Source organism: Panulirus ornatus, chromosome 19 (assembly GCF_036320965.1).
Source record: "Panulirus ornatus isolate Po-2019 chromosome 19, ASM3632096v1, whole genome shotgun sequence".
NCBI lineage: Eukaryota > Metazoa > Arthropoda > Malacostraca > Decapoda > Palinuridae > Panulirus > Panulirus ornatus.
In genome coordinates, this window is record NC_092242.1 from 60,556,986 (window position 1) to 60,577,303 (window position 20,318).

Here is a 20,318-nt window from a genome sequence, read left to right on the forward strand (position 1 = left end):
GATATGAATGTAACTATTGACTCGGGGAACCTGGTTACAGACAGCGTGGATGAGGTAACCACATCCACACCCTTCACCATAGGCTCCACGGGAGAGGCAAGTGAAGTACCTGGTACGGCACCTGTGACCGAAACCTCAATAGGGACCAAACCCGAAACGTTAGTGACTCAGCCAGTGATCACCACTGAAGCAACGGGTGCCACGAACACTGTACCAGTCGCGATGGAGACGCGAACAACTGCTCCGGACGAGGAGATTCTCACGACCCCAGTCACTCTCGTTACCGACGGAACTGAGGGAGTGAACATCACTGAAGACCCGTCCAAGACTGGAGGGGATACGTTGGCAACAAAACCATCAACTGGAGTAGAAGAGACCGCCACTGATGCCCCAGCTGGAGGTGGTGAGACGGACACTGGAGTGGACGAGACGACCATTCTTGCTCCAACTGAAGTTGACGAGACAGCAAGTGGAACAGAGGGGACAGTTACCGGTACCCCTATAGTTCCCGGAGATGGAGTGCCTGGTGAGGGGAGTTGTATTCAGAATGGCACGACGTTCAACAACGGCGCCTTAGTCCCTGGCTCGACTCCGTGTCATCAGTCATGCACCTGCAAGAATAGCATCGTTGAATGTTCTCTCAAAACCTGTCCTCCAGCTCCTCCAACAGTTCTAAACTGTCGACCTAAACAGGAACCTAACCAGTGCTGCCCTTCATACCACTGTCGTAAGTGCCATGTGTATTGGACTTATTGTTCACTCCAATGAAAAAAAGAATTACACTATTTTCGTTATTGAATATATGTCCAATAATGTCATTATTTTTATGATTGAACATATATCCAGTAGTGTCATAATTATTGTGTTTGAATATATAGATCCAATAACGTTACCATGTTTGTGATTGACTATAGATCCACTAATGTCATCCTTTTACAGCTTCTGTGGATCCTACTCCATATCCTGGATGCATTCGTGATGAGGTCCTGTACTCGGAGGGTGAATATGTCCCGAGTCCAGACTTGTGTACAGACTGTTACTGCATTAGTGGCGAGGTCATCTGTGCCAAACGAGACTGCCCGCCCCCTACTGGCACCAACTGCACACCAGTGCCACCAGCTGAAGGCAGCTGTTGCCCAACTGAATATCACTGTGGTAAGGACTGTTACTAAGCCTCAGTACAAATACCATAATGTGCGAAATCTATAACGATGAAGACAACATAGAATACGTGGAAGATTTTGTATTTCTCTGCGTTAGTAATCGTTACCTCGTCCTCCGTTAAAGACACTCATATTTTGTACATAGTATAGAGACATATGTTTACATGTGCTATTTTGTTACATTGGAGTCGGTAGTATTGTTCATATTGGATATGATTCGACTGGAACATTTTCTGTCATATATATATATATATATATATATATATATATATATATATATATATATATATATATATATATATATATATATCATAATACTTGATAGCCGTTTTCTGCGTTAGCGAAGTAGCGCCAGGAACAGAAGAAAGGCCACATCCACTCACATCCATTCTCTAGCTGTCATGTGTAATGCACCGAAACTCTAGCTCCCTATCCACAACCAGGCCTCACAGACCTTTCCATGGTTTACCCCGGAAACTTCACATCATTCCAATTCACTCTATCTTGTGCACGCCTTTCACCCTCCTGGATGTTCAGGCCCCGATAGCCCCCCCAAAAATTTCATTCCATCTTTTCATCTCCAATTTGATCTCCCCGTTCTCCTTGTTCCCTCCACCTCTGGCACATCTCCTCTGTCAATCTTTCCTCACACATTCGATCCATACGGCCAAACCCATTCAGCAAACCCTTTTCTGCTCACTCAACCATATTCTTATTTTCATTACTAAGCCTCTTTCTTATCCTTTCATGACTTACTCGATTAAACCACCTAACACTACATAATGTCCTTAAACGCTTCATTTCCAACACATCCACCCTCCTCCGCACAACTTTATCTATAGTCTATGCCTTGCATCCGTATGATTTTATTGGGATTACTATTCCTTTAAACATAAACATCTTTGATCTCCCAGACACAGTTCTCTCTTTCCACACATTCTTCAGAGCTCCCAGAATCTTCGCCCTCTTACCCACCTTATGACTCGCTTCCGCTTTCATAGTTCCATTCGCTGCCATGCCCACTCCCAGGTATCTAAAACACTTAACATCCCCAGATCTTCTCCCGTCTCTCAACTCTGCTAAACATAATATCTTGCTGTTATTTACATTTTTTATTTACATACTAAACTTTCGTCATTCGCATGCTCTTCCAAACTCAGTCATCAACTTCTGCAGTCTCTCACTCGAATCTGCCACCAGTTCTGTATCAACAAACAAGTGGCTCACTTCCCAAGGCCTTTCATATTCCTCAGACTCTATACACTTGATAAAAACTCCTCTACTTTTAGCAGCTTTCCTCCAACACCGCATAGTCTTAAGACCTTCCATATGGCATCTCTGTCAGACCTATCATATGCTTTCTCCAGATCCATAAATGCTACCTACATATCAATGTGTTTTTCTAAGTATTTCTCACACACATCTTTTCAAAGCAAATACTTGATCCACACATCCTCTGCCACTTCTGAAACCATACTGATTCTCCCGCAACAGTAACTTCTGTTGTGCGTTTAGCATCACCACATAAGACTAATTTACTCAAGGAAAGTCAGAAAAGAATTTTTGTAAATCATTCCACTCAGCTTTGTTGAAATGCCAATATTTACGTTTAGATGTGGCTTGATAGAGTGAGAGGTGCCATTTCTATAGACATATTTATGAGAGTGTGGTCCGATGAACCATATGGGGCGACACTTGTGAAGTTACATCGCGATGGACTAGAGGTGAAAAACAGATCCAGAATATTCAGGAGAGTGGTCACGGCGGTGACATTTACCTTATTCCTGCCTGAAGATCTAGTTCCTTATTACCAGCTTTGTGTGTGACACGGTGACAAATGCTTTCCGGCAGGCTAGATAAATAGCTTACACTCTCGTAGAAATCTAAGAGGTTCGCTATGCATGACCTTTCCCTTATTGTCCACTTCGTAGTAATGGATAAAAGTTTTTGTTTTGTACTGAGGGATTCATTCACGAACAGAAGTCGTCATCAAGGCCAGTGCTTAATGAAAAAGGAGAAAAATGATAATCTCTTGGTTTCCGGGTAGGTATGGAATCATCTTCTCAAGAACAAGCAGGTCATGATTATTTGGCATAAAAAATATAGTATAGTAGGGAAAAGGTGATAAAAAAGTGTGAAAATTGAGAGCAAGAATAAGAAAAAAACAGGCAAAATTTAAATGACGGGATACATTAGATATTTCCTAGTATCTTTGTCATAGTGATACACATTGAGACAAGTAATTCTGGTACGGAGGGTGTAAGGCAATTCCAGACAACGTAATAACTCATCGACATGAGATTTTAGAAATTTGATGGACGATTGCTTTCTACACTGATCTGAGACAAATGGTTCAAGATGGTTCTAAGAAGTGCTTAGAGACCTGAAAGGTGAGACGCTAATACTACCCGTGGCGACTGCTGTTTACAACCGACCGTTTCAAAATGTACTTAAGAGCAAGACGTAATCTACTGTATTTTTCCTTCCAGATACAGACGTGGACACTACCACTCAGGTTACATCTGAGCCAGAGCAAGTTGATGAGGGATCGCTAACAACAGATGTGACTGCACCAGAAGGCATCCAAGCTACCTCTTACCCTACAACTGGTGATGGGTACACTACTGTTCCACCTGCACAAGTTGATGAAACAGGAACTGAAAGTCCCTCCCCTGTTGATGAAACGACCATTTATACCCCAACTGACCTGAGTGAAACAACTGGTGAGGATGAAACAACTGGTGAACATGAAACATCCACTGGCATGGATGGCGTGAGTGAGCCTGCCTTTACACAGTCTACCATAGTGACCGAGAGTTCCCCAAGTACTGACCATCACAGCACCAGTGCAACACCTACCATTCCTGATGATAGCCACACTCATGTGACTGAGGCGTCCCTTGCTACCGATGGCTTGGATACAACTGAGGGACCGGGTGCCACCGAGTCTTCTGTTGTTACTGAAGAACTAGCTGTCACTGGACAATCATATGTCACTGATGAATCTCAGAGTACCGACAGCACCTCCGACGTGAGTGGAACTATAGTTACTGATTCTTCAACAACTACTGAAGCTGGAGATTCTACTGAATCTATTACTACTGAGTCTGCGACTTCATCAAGTGTTACCGAGTCCAGTACAATTGGAACAATATCAAGTGAGGATCCAGTCACGGAGACTGAACATGAAGATGGTACAACGTATCCACCTGTAGAGTCTTCCTCTGTCACTGTGTCTAAGGAGCCTTCAGTCTCGACAGAATCAACGAGTGCTGGCCAAATGACTGAAGCTACCTCAGCTGTTACTCAGCCTGATGATATCAGTGAAACTGCAACCACTTTAGGAGAAACTGCACCTACCCAGCAGGTGATATCTAGTACCGGAAAACCAGAGGTCAGTGAGCCAGAAGAGAAAGAACCCGGAGACGGTAGTGAGACAGATAGCTCCATTACTCCCACATCATCGGAAGCGTCAGTGACCCAGTACCCAGCATCAGTACCATCATCAACAGAGGAGTCTACGGCCTCATCTTACCCAGGTACTGATATCATAACTGCTGTTCTCTACTCACCATCATTAGTAATTAAATGATCCTTGGGACTTTCCCTTTTAATGGGAAAGTGTGACTGTCAGGGTTGCATGTATTCTTCGAAGTTATATGAAACTTCCCCTTTGTCTACTCTTTATCTTTCAATGTCTTTGAAATGGAATTAATAATTATGTACAAACTAGTTACCTGAGATTTGACATAGTACCAAATGGAACTATGAAAGCTGAAGTGACCATAAGATGGGAGAGGGTGTTAACTTCTGGGTGCTTAGATGATTGAGCGGAAGGAGAGGTCGGTGTCTCCTAGTGCAAATTTGGTTTTGTTTAAAGTTTTAGTAGGCTCGACAGAGTTGTATGGACGCGCCTTGAGCCCTGAATGCCAAATAAGGAGAGGGTGGACGTGTTGGGATTGAAATGCCTGAGCACAGTATGTGAACTTTCCCTTGTCTCTTTTTGTTTCCGTATTACTAACCTTTCCATATTTCAATCAAGGTTCGGCCTTGATATGGAATACCGTCCCTGACTGAAGCTTCCAACGTGAAAAAAAGTGGGGTAAAGAGGGTTGATCTCGTAAAGAATGACAGTATAAGAGCGAGAGGTGTGGTAGTTAGCGTACTCTGATTGAGACACCGGCCCAAGGTGTGCTAGTTTGGTTTGGTCATATGGAGAACCTGAACGAAGGAAGAGAGACGAAGAGGACTTGCGTGTCAGAAGTTGAGGTGCCTGGAGGACTGGGTGACCAAGGTTGATCGAAGGAAGTAGAGGGTATGTGAACTTGAACATTCAAGAAGGTGTAAGGCGTGCACTGGAAAGAGCAAAATGGAGCGATGCTGCACCAGGGGGGGAGTCTTGCTGTTTATGAGCTGAACCAGAACATATGGAATATATGTGTGTGTGTGTGTGTGTGTGTGTGTGTCACCTGGCTCCGTCAGAAGAGATTATACCACAAGTGAAACTTTACCTCTGACGAGACTGTACCAATGGGAGTACTGTCTCGTCAAAGAACTTTTCACTCTTAAAGATTCTGCATTTCCCTAGATTGAACCTGCGCAGTCTTGGGCTACATGAATCTTGAAGAAAAGATCCTGGGTAACACGAGGACTATTATATAGAAATTTGTCCTGGGGTAATTATATATATATATATATATATATATATATATATATATATATATATATATATATATATATATATATATAGAGAGAGAGAGAGAGAGAGAGAGAGAGAGAGAGAGAGAATATATGTATGTGATTGTATGTTTTGTGCAATGTGAATCACAGTAAAAGTCATAAGCAATGTCACTATCTGATGAATGGAAGTAAAGCTGAATAATTCAACCCCTTGTACCTCCTCGTTGCAGACGTGGAAACTACCACTCAGGTTGCATCTGAGCCAGAGCAAGTTGATGAGGGATCACTAACAACAGATGTGACTGCACCAGAAGGCATCCAAGCTACCTCTTACCCTACAACTGGTGATGGGTACACTACTGTTCCACCTGCACAAGTTGATGAAACAGGAACTGAAAGTCCCTCCCCTGTTGATGAAACGACCATTTATACCCCAACTGACGTGAGTGAAACAACTGGTGAGGATGAAACAACTGGTGAACATGAAACATCCACTGGCATGGATGGCGTGAGTGAGCCTGCCTTTACACAGTCTACCATAGTGACCGACAGTTCCCCAAGTACTGACCTTCACAGCACTAGTGCAACACCTACCATTCCTGATGATAGCCACACTCATGTGACTGAGGCGTCCCTTGCTACCGATGGCTTGGATACAACTGAGGGACCGGGTGCCACCGAGTCTTCTGTTGTTACTGGAGAACCATCTGTCACTGGACAATCATATGTCACTGATGCATCTCAGAGTACCGACAGCACCTCCGACGTGAGTGGAACTGTTGTTACTGATTCTTCAACAACTACTGAAGCTGGAGATTCTACTGAATCTATTACTACTGAGTCTGCAACTTCAGCAAGTGTCATCGAGTCGAGTACAATTGAAGCAACAATATCAAGTGAGGGTCCAGTCACTGAGACTGAACATGAAGATGGTACAACATATCCACCTGTAGAGTCTTCCTCTGTCACTGTGTCTGAGGAGCCTTCAGTGTCGACAGAATCAACGAGTGCTGGCCAAATAACTGAAGCTACCGCAGCTGTTACTCAGCCTGATGATATCAGTGAAACTGCAACCACTGTAGGAGAAACTCTACCTACCCAGCAGGTGATATCGAGCACCGGAAAACCAGAAGTCAGTGAGCCAGAAGAGAAAGAACCTGAAGATGGTAGTGAGACAGAGAGTTCCATTACTCCCACATCATCGGAAGCGTCAGTGACCCAGTACCCAGCATCAGTACCATCATCAACAGAGGAGTCTACGGCCTCATCTTATCCAGGTACTGATATCATAAATGCTGTATACTACTCACCATTATTAGTAATTGAACGGTCTTTGAGCCCTTCCTTTTTATTGGGAAAGTGCTGTTATCCAGATTGCATAACTCTATCAACGTATATGAAGCTTATCTTTTTTCTGCTTTTCCGTTTTGATGTTTTTCTGAACTCTATTCAACGTATATGAAGCTTCCCTTTTTTCAACTTTTCCGTTTTGATGTTTTTCTGAAATGGACTGATCATTATGTACAGATTTCTAAGAACCTGAGAGTGTACATGGTACCACGTGGAATCATTGAAGATGAAGTGAGGATAAGATCGGAGAGGGTATTGACTTTCTGAGTGCACTGAAGGTTGTGTGGAAGGAGAGATCGGTGCTCCAAGGGTAAACATGGTTTTGTTTAAAGGTGTAGTAAGCCCGACAGGGTTGTATGGATGCGAGTCTTGGGCCCTGAATGCAGAATATCGCGAAAGGGTGGGCATGGAATTGAAATGCCTGAGCACAATATGTAAATACTTTCCCTTGCCTCTGTCTTTTCCCTTTCATTAGCCTCTCTATATTTTATTTAAGGCCCTCCCTTGATGTGGACTTCTGTCCCTTATTGGAGCCTCCAACTTAAAAAAAAAAAAAAATGTGGGGTAAGTCAGGTTTATCGTGTATAGAAAGACAGCATAAGAGCGAGAGGTGTGGTAGTAAGCGTACTCTAATTACAAGTGTGGACTAAGGTGTGCTAATTTGGTTCAGTCATAAGGAGAGCATGAACGAAGAAAGACAGACGAAGAGGACCTATGTGTCAGAAGTGGAGGAGCCAGGAGGACTGGGTGACCAAGGGGAAGGAAAGGAAGAAGTGAGGTGGAAGGCACCTTGCTGTTCATGGGCTGAACAAGAACAATAAATTGATCATGGGAAGGCACAGAATAGTCTGTGTAGCTTGGCTGTGTATGTTGGGCTCTAGTTTCAGTGCATTGTACGGTGAAAGAGAAAACTCTGTTCCTAGTTTTGTCCGATGATCATGAGCATCTGGCGAAATATAATGTAAGGTATGTCTCGACAACATCACTGTAGAGAGCAAGCCTGATTACGACAAAGCTTCATATGTGTTGTTGCTGAGATGTTTTATATGATCCCAGGCGAATTTACTTAATTTTTCCATATCAATAGATCAAACTTTTTCAGATCAACCTAAGATTTGTAGGTAAATATATGAAGAAAGAAAAATAAATCCAGGAAATGTTTTTCCTCCGTCTAAGGAAATCAGTGATGTGTCTGCAAGCACTGCTCTTATATACCAACTGCTCATGTTATGTGACGGAGTGCGCCGGAATGCCCGTCTTTCATTTCACCTAATCCTTGGAACAGATTTTTGAGTAAGTGGATGTGAGTGAACAAGGTCCATAGTTTCACCTGTTCTAGAAGTTACCGCGGGAGTTGAGAAACAGTCAAGTAATATATTTTTATTTATTTATTCATTTTGCTTTGTCGCTGTCTCCCGCGTTAGCGAGGTAGCGCAAGGAAACACGAAAGAATGGCCCAACCCACCCGCATACACATGTACATACATACACGTCCACACACGCAAATATACATACCTATACATCTCAATGTACACATATATATATATATATACACACAGACATATACTTATATACACATGTACTTAATTCATACTGTCTGCCTTTATTTATTCCCATCGCCCCCTCGCCACACATGGAATAACAACCCCCCCTCCCCCCGTATGTGCGCGAGGTAGCGCTAGGAAAAGACAATAAAGGCCACATTCGTTCACACTCAGTCTCTAGCTGTCATGTAATAATGCACCAAAACCACAGCTCCCTTTCCACATCCAGGCCCCATAGAACTTTCCATGGTTTACCCCAGACGCTTCACATGCCCTAGTTCAATCCATTCACAGCACGTCGACCCCGGTATAACACATCGTTCCAATTCACTCTATTCCTTGCATGCCTTTCACCCTCCTGCATGTTCAGGCCCCGATCACTCAAAATCTTTTTCACTCCATCTTTCCACCTCCAATTTGGTCTCAAACTTCTCCTCGTTCCCTCCACCTCTGACACATATATCCTCTTGGTCAATCTTTCCTCACTCATTCTCTCCGTGTGACCAAACCATTTCAAAACACCCTCTTCTGCTCTCTCAACCACACTCTTTTTATTACCACAACATCTCTCTTATCCTTTCATCACTTACTTGATCAAACCACCTCACACCACATATTGTCCTCAAACATCTCATTTCCAACACATCCACTCTCCTCCGCACAACCCTATCTATAGCCCATGCCTCGCAACTATATAACATTGTTGTAATCACTATTCCTTCAAACATACCGATTTTTGCTTTCCGAGATAATGTTCTCGCCTTCCACACAATTTTCAGTGCTCTCGAACTTTCACCCCCTCCCCCAACCTGTGACTCACCTCCGCTTCCATGGTTCCATCCACTGCCAAATCCACTCCCAGATGTCTAAAACACTTCACTTCCTCCAGTTTTTCTCCATTCAAACTTACCTGCCAGTTGACTTGTCCCACAACCCTACTGTACCTAATAACCTTGCTCTTATTCACTTTTACTCTCAGCTTTCTTCTTTCACACACTTTACCAAACTCAATCACCAGCTTCTGCAGTTTCTTACCCAGATCAGCCACCAGTGCTGTATCATCAGCAAACAACAACTGACTCACTTCCCAAGCCCTCTCATCCACAACAGACTGCATACTTGTGCCTCTCTCCAAAACTCTTGCATTCACCTCCCTAACAACCTCATCCATAAACAAATCAAACAAGCATGGAGACATCATGCATCCATGCCGCAAACCGACATTCACTGAGAACCAGTCACTTTCCTTTCTTCCTACTCGCACACATGCCTTACATCATCGATGAAAACTTTTCACTGCTTCTAGCAACTTGCCTCCTACACCATATATTCTTAACACCTTCCACAGAGCATCTCTGTCAATTCTATCATATTCCTTTTCCAGATCCATAAATGCTACATACAAATCCATTTGTTTTTCTAAGTATTTCTCCCATACATTCTTCAAAGCAAACACCTGATCCACACATCCTCTACCACTTCTGAAACCACACTGCTCTTCCCCAATCTGATGCTCTGTACATGCCTTCACCTTCTCAATCAATACCCTGCCATATAATTTCCCAAGAATACTCAATAAGCTTATACCTCTGTAATTTGAACACTCACTTTTATCCCCTTTGCCTTTGTACAAAGGCACTATGCATGCATTCTACCAATCCTCAGGCACTTCACTATGAGCCATACATACATTAAAATATCCTTACCAACCAATCAACAACACAGTCACCCCATTTTTTAATAAATTCCACCACAATACCATCCAAACCCGCCGCCTTGCCGGCTTTCATCTTCCGCAAAGCTTTCACTACCTCTTCCCTGTTTACCAAATAATTTTCCCTAATTCTCTCACTTCGCACACCACCTCTACCAAAACACCCTATATCTGCCACTCTGTTATCTAATACATTCAACAAACCTTCAAAATACCACTTCATCTCCTTCTCCCATCACCACTACTTGTTATTACCTCCCCATTAGTCCCCTTCACCAATGTTCCCATTTGTTCTCGTGTTACTCACTTTATTTACCTCCTTCCAAAGCATCTTTTTATTCTCCCTAAAATTTAATGATACTCTCTCACCCCAACTCTCATTTGCCCTCTTTTTCATCTCTTGCACCTTTCTCTTGACCTCTTGCCCCTTTTTTCTTATACATCTCCCAGTCATTTGCACTATTTCCCTACAAAAATTGTCCAAATGCATTTCCTCTTTCACTAATAATCTTACTTCTTCATCCCACCACTCACTACCCTCTCTAATCTGCCCATATATAATATATATATATACCTGGGGATAGGAGAGAAAGAATTCATCCCATGTATCCTCTGCGTGTTGTAGAGGGCGACTAAACGGGGGAGGGAGCGGGGGATGGAAATCCTCCCCTCCAGAGTTTACTTTTCCAAAACAGGGGGGCCAAGTGAGGATTTTCTCTCTAAGGTCAGTCCTCTGTTCTTAATACTATCTCGCTATCACGGTAAATGGCGAATATATATCACCCCTGGGGACAGGGGAGAAAGAATACTTCCCATGTATTACCTGCGTGTCGTAGCAGGCAACTCAAAGGGGAGCAAGTGGGTGGCTGGAAATCCTCCCCTCGTTTTTTTCTAAATTTTCCAAAAGAGGGAGCAAAGAAGGGGGCCAGGTGAGGATATTCCCTCAAAGGCCCAGTCCTCTGTTCTTAATGCTACCTTGCTAACGTGGGAAATGGCGAATAATATGAAAAAAGAAAGAAAAAGATATTTATATTATTTTATTTACTGTTTATTTATTTTACTTTGTTGCTGTCTCCCGCGTTAACGAGGTAGCACAAGGAAACAGACGAAAGAATGGCCCAACCCACCCACATACACATGTATATACATACACGTCCACAAACGCAATTATACATACCTGTACATCTCAATGTGTACATATATGTACACACATACACATATATACACAATGTACATAAGTCATACTGTCCGCCTTTATTCTTTCCCATCGCCACACTGCCACACATGAAATAACAACCCCCTTCCCCCATATGTGCGCGAGGTAGCGCTAGGAAAAGACAACAAAGGCCACATTCGTTCACACTCAGTCTCTAGCTGTCATGTAATAATGCACCGAAACCACAGCTCCCTTTCCACATCCAGGCCCCACAGAACTTCCCCTGGTTTATCCCAGACGCTTCACATGCCCTGGTTTAATCCATTGACAGCACGTCGACCCTGGTATACCACATCGTTCCAATTCACTCTATTTCTTGCACGCCTTTCACCCTCCTGCATGTTCAGGCCCCGATCACTCAAAATCTTTTTCACTCCATCTTTCCACCTCTAATTTGGTCTCAAACTTCTCCTTGTTCCCTCCACCCCTGACACATATATCCTCTTTGTCAATCTTTCCTTACTCATTTTCTCCATGTGACCAAACCATTTCAAAACACCCTCTTCTGCTCTCTCAACCACACTCTTTTTATTACCACACATCTCTCTTACCCTATTATTACTTACTCGATCAAACCACCTCACACCACATATTGTCCTCAAACATCTCATTTCCAACACATCCACCTTCCTCAGCACAACTCTATCTATAGCCTTGCAACCACATAACATTGTTGGAACCACTATTCCTTCAAACATACCCATTTTTGCTTCCCGAGATAATGTTCTCGACTTCCACACATTCTTCAATGCTCCCAGAACTTTCGCCCCCTCCCCCACCCTATGATTCACTTCCGCTTCCATGGTGACATCCGCTGCCAAATCCACTCCCAGATGTCTAACACACTTCACTTCCTCCAGTTTTTCTCCATTTAAACTTACCTCCCATTTGACTTGTCCCTCAACCCTACTGTACCTAATAACCTTGCTCTTATTCACATTTACTCTCAGCTTTCTTCTTTCACACTCTTTACCAAACTCAGTCACCAGCTTCTGCAGTTTCTCACACGAATCAGCCACCAGCTCTGTATCATCAGTGAACAACTGACTTACTTCCCAAGCTCTCTTATCCACAACAGACTGCATACTTGCCCCTCTTTCCAAAACTCTTGCATTCACCTCCCTAACAACCCCATCCATAAACAAATTAAACAACCATGGAGACATCACACACCCCTGCCGCAAACCAACATTCACTGAGAACCAATCACTTTCCTTTCTTCCTACACGTACACATGCCTTACATCCTCGATAAAAACTTTTCACTGTTTCTAACAACTTGCCTCGCACACCATATATTCTTAATACCTTCCACAGAGCATCTCTATCAACTCTATCATATGTCTTCTCCAAATCCATAAATGCTACATATAAATCCATTTGCTTTTCTAAGTATTTCTCACATACATTCTTCAAAGCAAACACCTGATCCACACATCCTCTACCACTTCTGAAACCACACTACTTTTCCCCAATCTGATGCTCTGTACATGCCTTCACCCTCTCAATACCCTCCCATATAATTTCCCAGAAATATCCCTGGGGATAGGGGAGAAAGAATACTTTCCATCTCTACGTGTCGTAGAAGGTGACTAAAAGGGGAGGGAGCGGGGGGCTAGAAATCCTCCCTTCTCATTTTTAATTTCCCGAAAGAAGGAACAGAGAAGGGGGCCAAGTGAGGACTTCCTTCAAAGACTCAGTCCTCTGTTCTTAACGCTGCCTCACTAATGTGGGAAATGGTGAATAGTGTGAAAAGAAAAAAAAAGAAAGAAAAAGGAATATTTTTTTCTCTTTTTTTTCCAAAAGAAGGAAGAGACAAGGGGGCCACGTGAGGATATTCCCTCAAAGGCCCAGTCCTCTGTTCTTAACGCTACCTTGCTAATGCGGAAATGGCAAATGGTATGAAAGAAATATATATATATCTTTCATACTATTCGCTATTTCCCGCATTAGCGAGGTAGCGTTAAGAACAGAGGACTGGGCCATTGAGGGAATATCCTCACCTGGCCCCCCTTCTCTGTTCCTTCTTTTGGAAAATTGAAAAAAAAACCAGAGGGGAGGATTTCCAGCCACCCGCTCCCTCCCCTTTTAGTCGCCTTCTACGACACGCATGGAATACATGGGAAGTATTCTTTCTCCCCTATATATATATATATATATATATATATATATATATATATATATATATATATATATTTATATATAAATATATATATATGAGAGAGAGAGAGAGAGAGAGAGAGAGAGAGAGAGAGAGAGAGAGAGAGAGAGAGAGAGAGAGAGAGAGAGAATATAACTATATATGTATGTGTGTGTATGTTTTGTGTAATGTGAATTATAGTGAAGGTTGAAAACAGTGTCACTATCTGGTGAATGGAAGTAATGCTGAATAATTCAATCCCTTGTACCTTCCAGATGCAGATGTGGAGACTACCCCTCACATTACATCTAAGCCAGAGCAAGTTGATGAGGGATCACTAACAACAGATGTAACTGCACCGGAGGGCATCCAAGTTACCACTTACCCTACAACTAGTGATGGGTACACTACTATTCCACCACCACAAGTTGATGAAACAGGAACTGAAAGTCCCTCCCCTGTTGATGAAACGACCATTTATGCTCCAACTGACATGAGTGAAACAACTGGTGAGGATGAGACAACTGGTGAACATGAAACATCCACTGGCATGGATATTGTGAGTGAGCCTGCTTTTCCAGAGTCTACCATAGTGACTGAGAGTTCCCAGAGTACTGACCATCACAGCACCAGTGCAACACCTATCACTCCAGATGATAGCCACACTCATGTGACTGAGGCGTCCCTTGCTACCGATGGCTTGGATTCATCCGAGGGACCGGGTGCCACCGAGTCTTCTATCGTTACTGAAGAATCAGCTGTCACTGGGCAATCACAGGTCACTGATGCATCTCAGAGTACCAACAGTACCTCTGACGTGAGTGGAACTGTTGTTACTGATTCTTCAGCAACAACTGAAGCTGGATATTCTAAAGAAACTGCTGCTACTGAGTCTGCGACTTCAGTAAGTGTTATCGAGTCGAGTACAGTTGAAGCAACAATATCAAGTGAGGGTTCAGTCACTGAGACTGAACATGAAGATGGTACAACATATCCACCTGTAGAGCCTTCCTCTGTCACCTTGTCTGAGGAGCCTTCAGTCTCAACAGAATCAACAAGTGCTGGCCAAATAACTGAAGCTACTATAGCTGTTACTCAGTCTGATGCTATCAGTGAAACTGCAACCACTGTAGGAGAAACTGCACCTACCCAGCAGGTATTATCCAGTACCGAAAAGCCAGCAGTTAGTGAGCCAGAAGAGAAAGAACCTTCAAGTACAGAAAAGTCGCCCTTGCCTTCTTACCTAGGAACTGACACTACAACGGCCACTCCATGGACCCCTACAACAGTCACAGATATGGTGCTTGGTCCAGGGGCTTGCCTCTTTGATGGAAAGGTATATGTGTCGGCACAGCAGATCCCCCGTAAAGATCCATGCGACTTTTGCTTCTGTTTCCGAAGTGACATTATCTGCTTACAGCAGTCCTGCCCACCACCCATTCCTGGCTGTTATGAGGAGGCCATTACGGGCTACTGCTGCCCACGGTATGAGTGTCCAGTCACTCAGAGTGTGGTCAACATCACTACTACCACAACGCCCATACCCATCTACCCACCAGTCCAGCAGGTTCAGGAGGTGGTCATGTGTGAGATCAGTGACCGTTTCTACCACGCTGGTGAACTAGTCGAGGAAGCTTCAGGACCTTGCCTGGAGTGCAGGTCAGTACAGTTTACATTTCATGTTTGATTTTAAATATTTTTATAAGCCATTACAAAAACACCCAACCCTGGGCCTACATCGTCCTCCCTCCTATGTCAACATATTGTACCCATTTTATGCTCTTTGCATACCTCCACTAAACATTAGCAAAAGGCTCCTCAACCACATTATCATAGTAATATTTTGTTTATATATAACTAGACATAGAAAGCCTTTTTGAATTAAACCAAAACATTTAAATGTATTTTTTTTTTCAAATATAATTAAATGCATGTTTCCAGTGCACTTAAAGATCACAGTGCTGGATCTTATCTATTAATATCATGAGTATATTAACGTCATTATTTTTATTCAGGTGTGGCTATGATGGGATGATGGAGTGTGACCCTAAGGAGTGCCAGGCAGAACCAATGCTTCGTAAGATCTTGGGCACCAAGTATAGGCGGTGAGTGTGCTGAGGGAGGGTAGGCAAGCTGCCCAGCCACACAGCCCACCGCCGACACCAGACAACACCCACCCATGCCCTTTGTCCTTGTAGTCCATGTTCTCCTTACTAGCAACAGTTGCTCTGCTGGATCACTGAGTTATGCGTAAGGACATGACACTTTCAAGATACAAATAGATATTGATGATCATGGATGAAAAAAGATGTATGGTGAGGGAGTGAAAGTGTGAAAGGTCACTTTATATATCTCAAGTCCTCCTTGGTAGCCATGTTAATTTAGTGTATCTATAACGCTCAAACAGGTAGTTTGTGTTAAGAATAGTGAATGTGTCTTGTATGAGTAGAGACGTAACAGAAGCAGTGCCAAGTGACACCATGTTCTCTGTGTAGTGTGTGTGCCACCTTACTTGTTACTGGAAAGACAGGTTAGCAGTATTACTCATCTTGTAGGCATTTTTTTTTCACTTATTTATATTCTTACCGTAAACCTATTGTAGGTTTGCAATATATTTTTCTTATGACATTTTTGTTTTGCATTTCTGTGGCATTAAGGATGGCATTCTCTCTTAATCTTAACTGACAATGGCATCAGTATAAACATGCAGATCTTACTGCAGACGAACTCAATCTTTGCTTATTGTAGAAACGTTGTGGGGAGACTGTGAAGCATCCCAGTACCTGCTTCACTGCTTAATTTTCTCTTGGTACGATTAATTTACTTTAATGATTATTTCGCTTCCTAAATATTGCTTACCAACATGATTTGTCATCATTGTCACAATGCACAGATTTTAGAATGTAAAATCATATCATTCGCTGATAGGATTTTCTGAGTGTATAGACATACTGAGATATACATATCTGAGAGTGTAGAAGTACAGAGATATACAGATTCTCTGTTTTATGAGTGTCTTGTCACGTGCAGCCCTGCCTGTCTGAGGCTTCATCAACTTCGTGCCAATCCCTATAACACACCAGGGGATGGAGGTCATGAAAATCTGTTAGATTGTTTAATACACCTTTCTGGCAGAGACTTATTGGATATAGAACACTTTATCAAAATCTCATTTACATGAATACAGCTGTTACAATCTGAAACTAACATAGCGTGGCATCATTACAAAAGGAATATGGGCCGCCTAAGTATCGCAGTACGAAACTGGCTAAGTAAAGCTTAGTTATTTTACTTAAGAAAACATCTGGGCATTATGAAGACCAAGTTAGTAACACTAATAATAACACTGATCCTGGTCAGACATGCCAGTTCTCCTGTAGGAACCCATACATTCCGTGACATCTTTCTAGATGACACTCCTCAAACATAAGCAACATACACTGGCTTCAGTGAACATGTTGATGATGAATCTCCAAACTACTCTCTTCCATAGCAAGTTACTATATTCTTAATCTTCAAGTAACTCCCTCCACAAAGTTTTAAGTTTATACACCAAATAGCAGAGCAAATTACTTCCTGTAACATGGACTACGTGGTGTAGTATCCGATTTCCGCTCCTTTCAACGAAACGTCTTCATTAAGACTGTTATGGCAGACATATATAATTAGACTTAATGATTGGTCCTCTCCCTTTATAGGTGCCAAACCACTTTGTTATAACGTCTTAGTCTGAGGGGCAGAATCCTCCAAATGCACTTGAACTATATGTCAATTATCCAGCTGAGCAGGGCTAGCTTCCTCATCAGTGGTGGAACTGGTGTTGTTAGTGTTGGAGGTTCATACTGCCATCTTGGCCATCAGTCAAAAGGATGACCATAGATCAGCAGTCATAAATGATCATTAGATCATGGCTGTCACTATTTAGTTTGATGAACCCCAGATCACATACCACTCCAGAAAAAATGAATTCACATCCAAGTGTCTTTGAAGAATTTCTGCCTGTACCTCTTCACCGGCTGCAGGCTGACATAGCCATGAGAAGCCTCTGAGCAGGATGATAAGGGGATCACACCTGTAAGATTAAAGTTGGCATTTGTAATATTGTAGAGAGTAGAGCAGTGCTGGGGGCTGGTGGGCTGGACTTGGAGATACTGCCGGCCACTGAGCGTTCGCTGGTTTGTCTCGTCCTGACCCCAAGGATGACAGTCAGCCCATATGTGGCACAGTTCTTACCCATTATTGGTTCTGGATGAGACAAGAGTGGCTCCGAGTCAGCATGGATGTAGACTCTCTGCCACTGAACGTTCAGCAGTCGTATCCAGCATTAGGGTGCAGCCAATCAGCATCCACACTAGCCTTCATAGTTAGTGTATATCATGCATTTAGTTCTAGAGAAGAACTGCCATGGTCAAGTCACTGCCGAGGCATCATTGTTAGCAGTGACTATGGTATTGAGTAGTTCAGGAGTCCCAAGAAGCAGTATTCTTGAAATGTGATCATTGTAACACATCTTTTTAAATTATTTATTTTAAGATAAGATTTTTGTGCATTTATCCTTAGTGTAACACGTGTACAGCACTTGACTAGTAATATGTAGCCATTCTGTGAGCTTCTCTATTTGTAAAAAATGTGAATAAATGAGAAAGTAGGAAGTGTTGTATTATATACCATACGTTTCCAAACAGCTCCATTAATTACCATCAGGTGTACATGATGCTAAGAAACTTGCTGCTAAACTGACTTAAACCTTTTACATTGGCCTGTGATTCCATGTTCCTAGTTTCTAGAACCAGGTGCATAGTGCTGGTACCTGGTGCTGATGCCTAGTGCTAGTACTTATTGAAAGTAACCAATGTCTTGTGCTAGCACTGATGCTGGTGCTTGGTGGTAGTGTTTAGTGTCTGCTACCTGTTGCTGATACTGGTGCCTGGTATCCAGTGCCCATTGCCTGATGGTGCAAGGTATATGTTGCCTGATACTAGTGCCTGGTGCTGGTTTCTTGTAGTTGATGTGCTGTGCAGATGTCTAGCTGGTACTGAAGCCAGGTACCTGGTAATCTGGTGCTGATGTTGCCTGGTACCTAGTACTGGTGCTAATGCCTATTAGCTGGTGCTGGTGTTGATGCTTAGTACCTGGTAATCTTATGCCTGCTGCTGGTGATGTTACCAGGTGCTTGATGCTAGTATGTGTTGCTGGTGCATGGTACCTGCTGCTGGTGACTAATGCTGATGCCTGGTGTCTGATACCAAGTGTCTGGTGCATTGTGCCTGCTACTTGGTGGTAATGTTTGATGCTGGTACTTGTTGTCTGATAGCTGGTATTGGTACCTGGCACCTGGTGTCACAGCCTGGTACTGATGCTGCTGTCTAATGCCTGACATTCGTGTCTGGTGGCTAGTCCTGAGTGCATGGCATTTGTGGTTATTGGCAGGTGCCTGGTAACGGGCTAGTGCCTGGTTCTGGGGCTTGATGCTGGTGTATGGTACCCGGTGCTTTTCAAGTGGGTAGCTACCCTTGTTATAAGTCTCTTAAAAATTAGTGTGAAACATAGTGCATCAGAGCTATTATTGTATATTTTCAACATTGACTATGAAATCTTATTACACCTATTTTGCAAAGAAGGTTCACTCCAAAAGCATCAGTATGTTCCATTCTTTATATGAGGAAGTTCATAAACAAATAGGAATGAAAACTCCCTTCATATTTTTTCTTTATTTGTAACAATATAAATGCATATACATCAACATTATATATGTACATCAGAATGAGCATACACTTGCATTCATACCTCAGCCAGACATACAAACTCGAGCAAGCTGCAGGTTAGGGCTCATAAGGGCTTCCATAATACAAGTATTGCTGACAACATCAATTATGACCACTAGAAAATGTTTCTACTGGAGGTCTGATATCATTAAATTAGTTTTACCAAAATTTTAATTTCATATTTTCAAAATGGAGATCAGTGTAGATACTGTTAGCTGTACAAATAATGAGTATGAACCAATCAAAGATATTTTAAAACTTCTTTGATAATAACTAATGATACCAGGTAAATTTTCTGATATGGAAATTAAATCCTAATCTTTGTGCTAAAAACAGCATCTTTCAGATGATTCACTTGTTAAGATGGAATACAGAAACCCAAGCCATTGCTAGCTTTCTGGACTTCTTTCTCTGTGTTCCAAAGCAGCTCAGAGTAGAATTCAAACTGATAAATCATTCAATACCAGTATGATGCAATCGTTACATGATGAAAATGCTAGCAAATACTTTGTTAGTATTATGGTCAGCACATCACTGGAAGCATAATAACTAGTAATGATTAATTCAAGTTCAAGAACCCATTTTAGACTGAGCCTTCAAACACAGAGCACCTTAATGCTATTTGTCTCATCACATTACAAAGGAACAGGTAGGGCTGTGGCCATAAAATAAAGAGATTTGTTGAATGTGGGGCAGTAAAACAGAGAGCACTAACGAGTATTGATTATTTTGAGGCACAAGTGGAAC

At 42.6% G+C, this 20,318-nt stretch overlaps 1 protein-coding gene across 3 annotated transcripts in view; it reads left to right on the forward strand.

Annotated features, from left to right (window-relative positions):
• The window catches only part of tnc (tenectin), a 158,905-nt gene extending 140,447 nt beyond the window's left edge, over nucleotides 1–18,458 (forward strand). For all 3 annotated transcript variants that reach the window (XM_071674004.1, XM_071674006.1, XM_071674007.1), the window contains exons 14-19: nucleotides 2–727; nucleotides 940–1,155; nucleotides 3,653–4,702; nucleotides 6,074–7,120; nucleotides 14,082–15,465; nucleotides 15,822–18,458. In XM_071674004.1, coding sequence (XP_071530105.1) covers nucleotides 2–727; nucleotides 940–1,155; nucleotides 3,653–4,702; nucleotides 6,074–7,120; nucleotides 14,082–15,465; nucleotides 15,822–15,915 — 4,517 coding nt within the window. In that variant the 3' untranslated portion in view covers nucleotides 15,916–18,458. The remainder of the gene's footprint in view (nucleotide 1; nucleotides 728–939; nucleotides 1,156–3,652; nucleotides 4,703–6,073; nucleotides 7,121–14,081; nucleotides 15,466–15,821) is intronic.
• The last annotated feature ends 1,860 nt before the right edge of the window (nucleotides 18,459–20,318 follow it).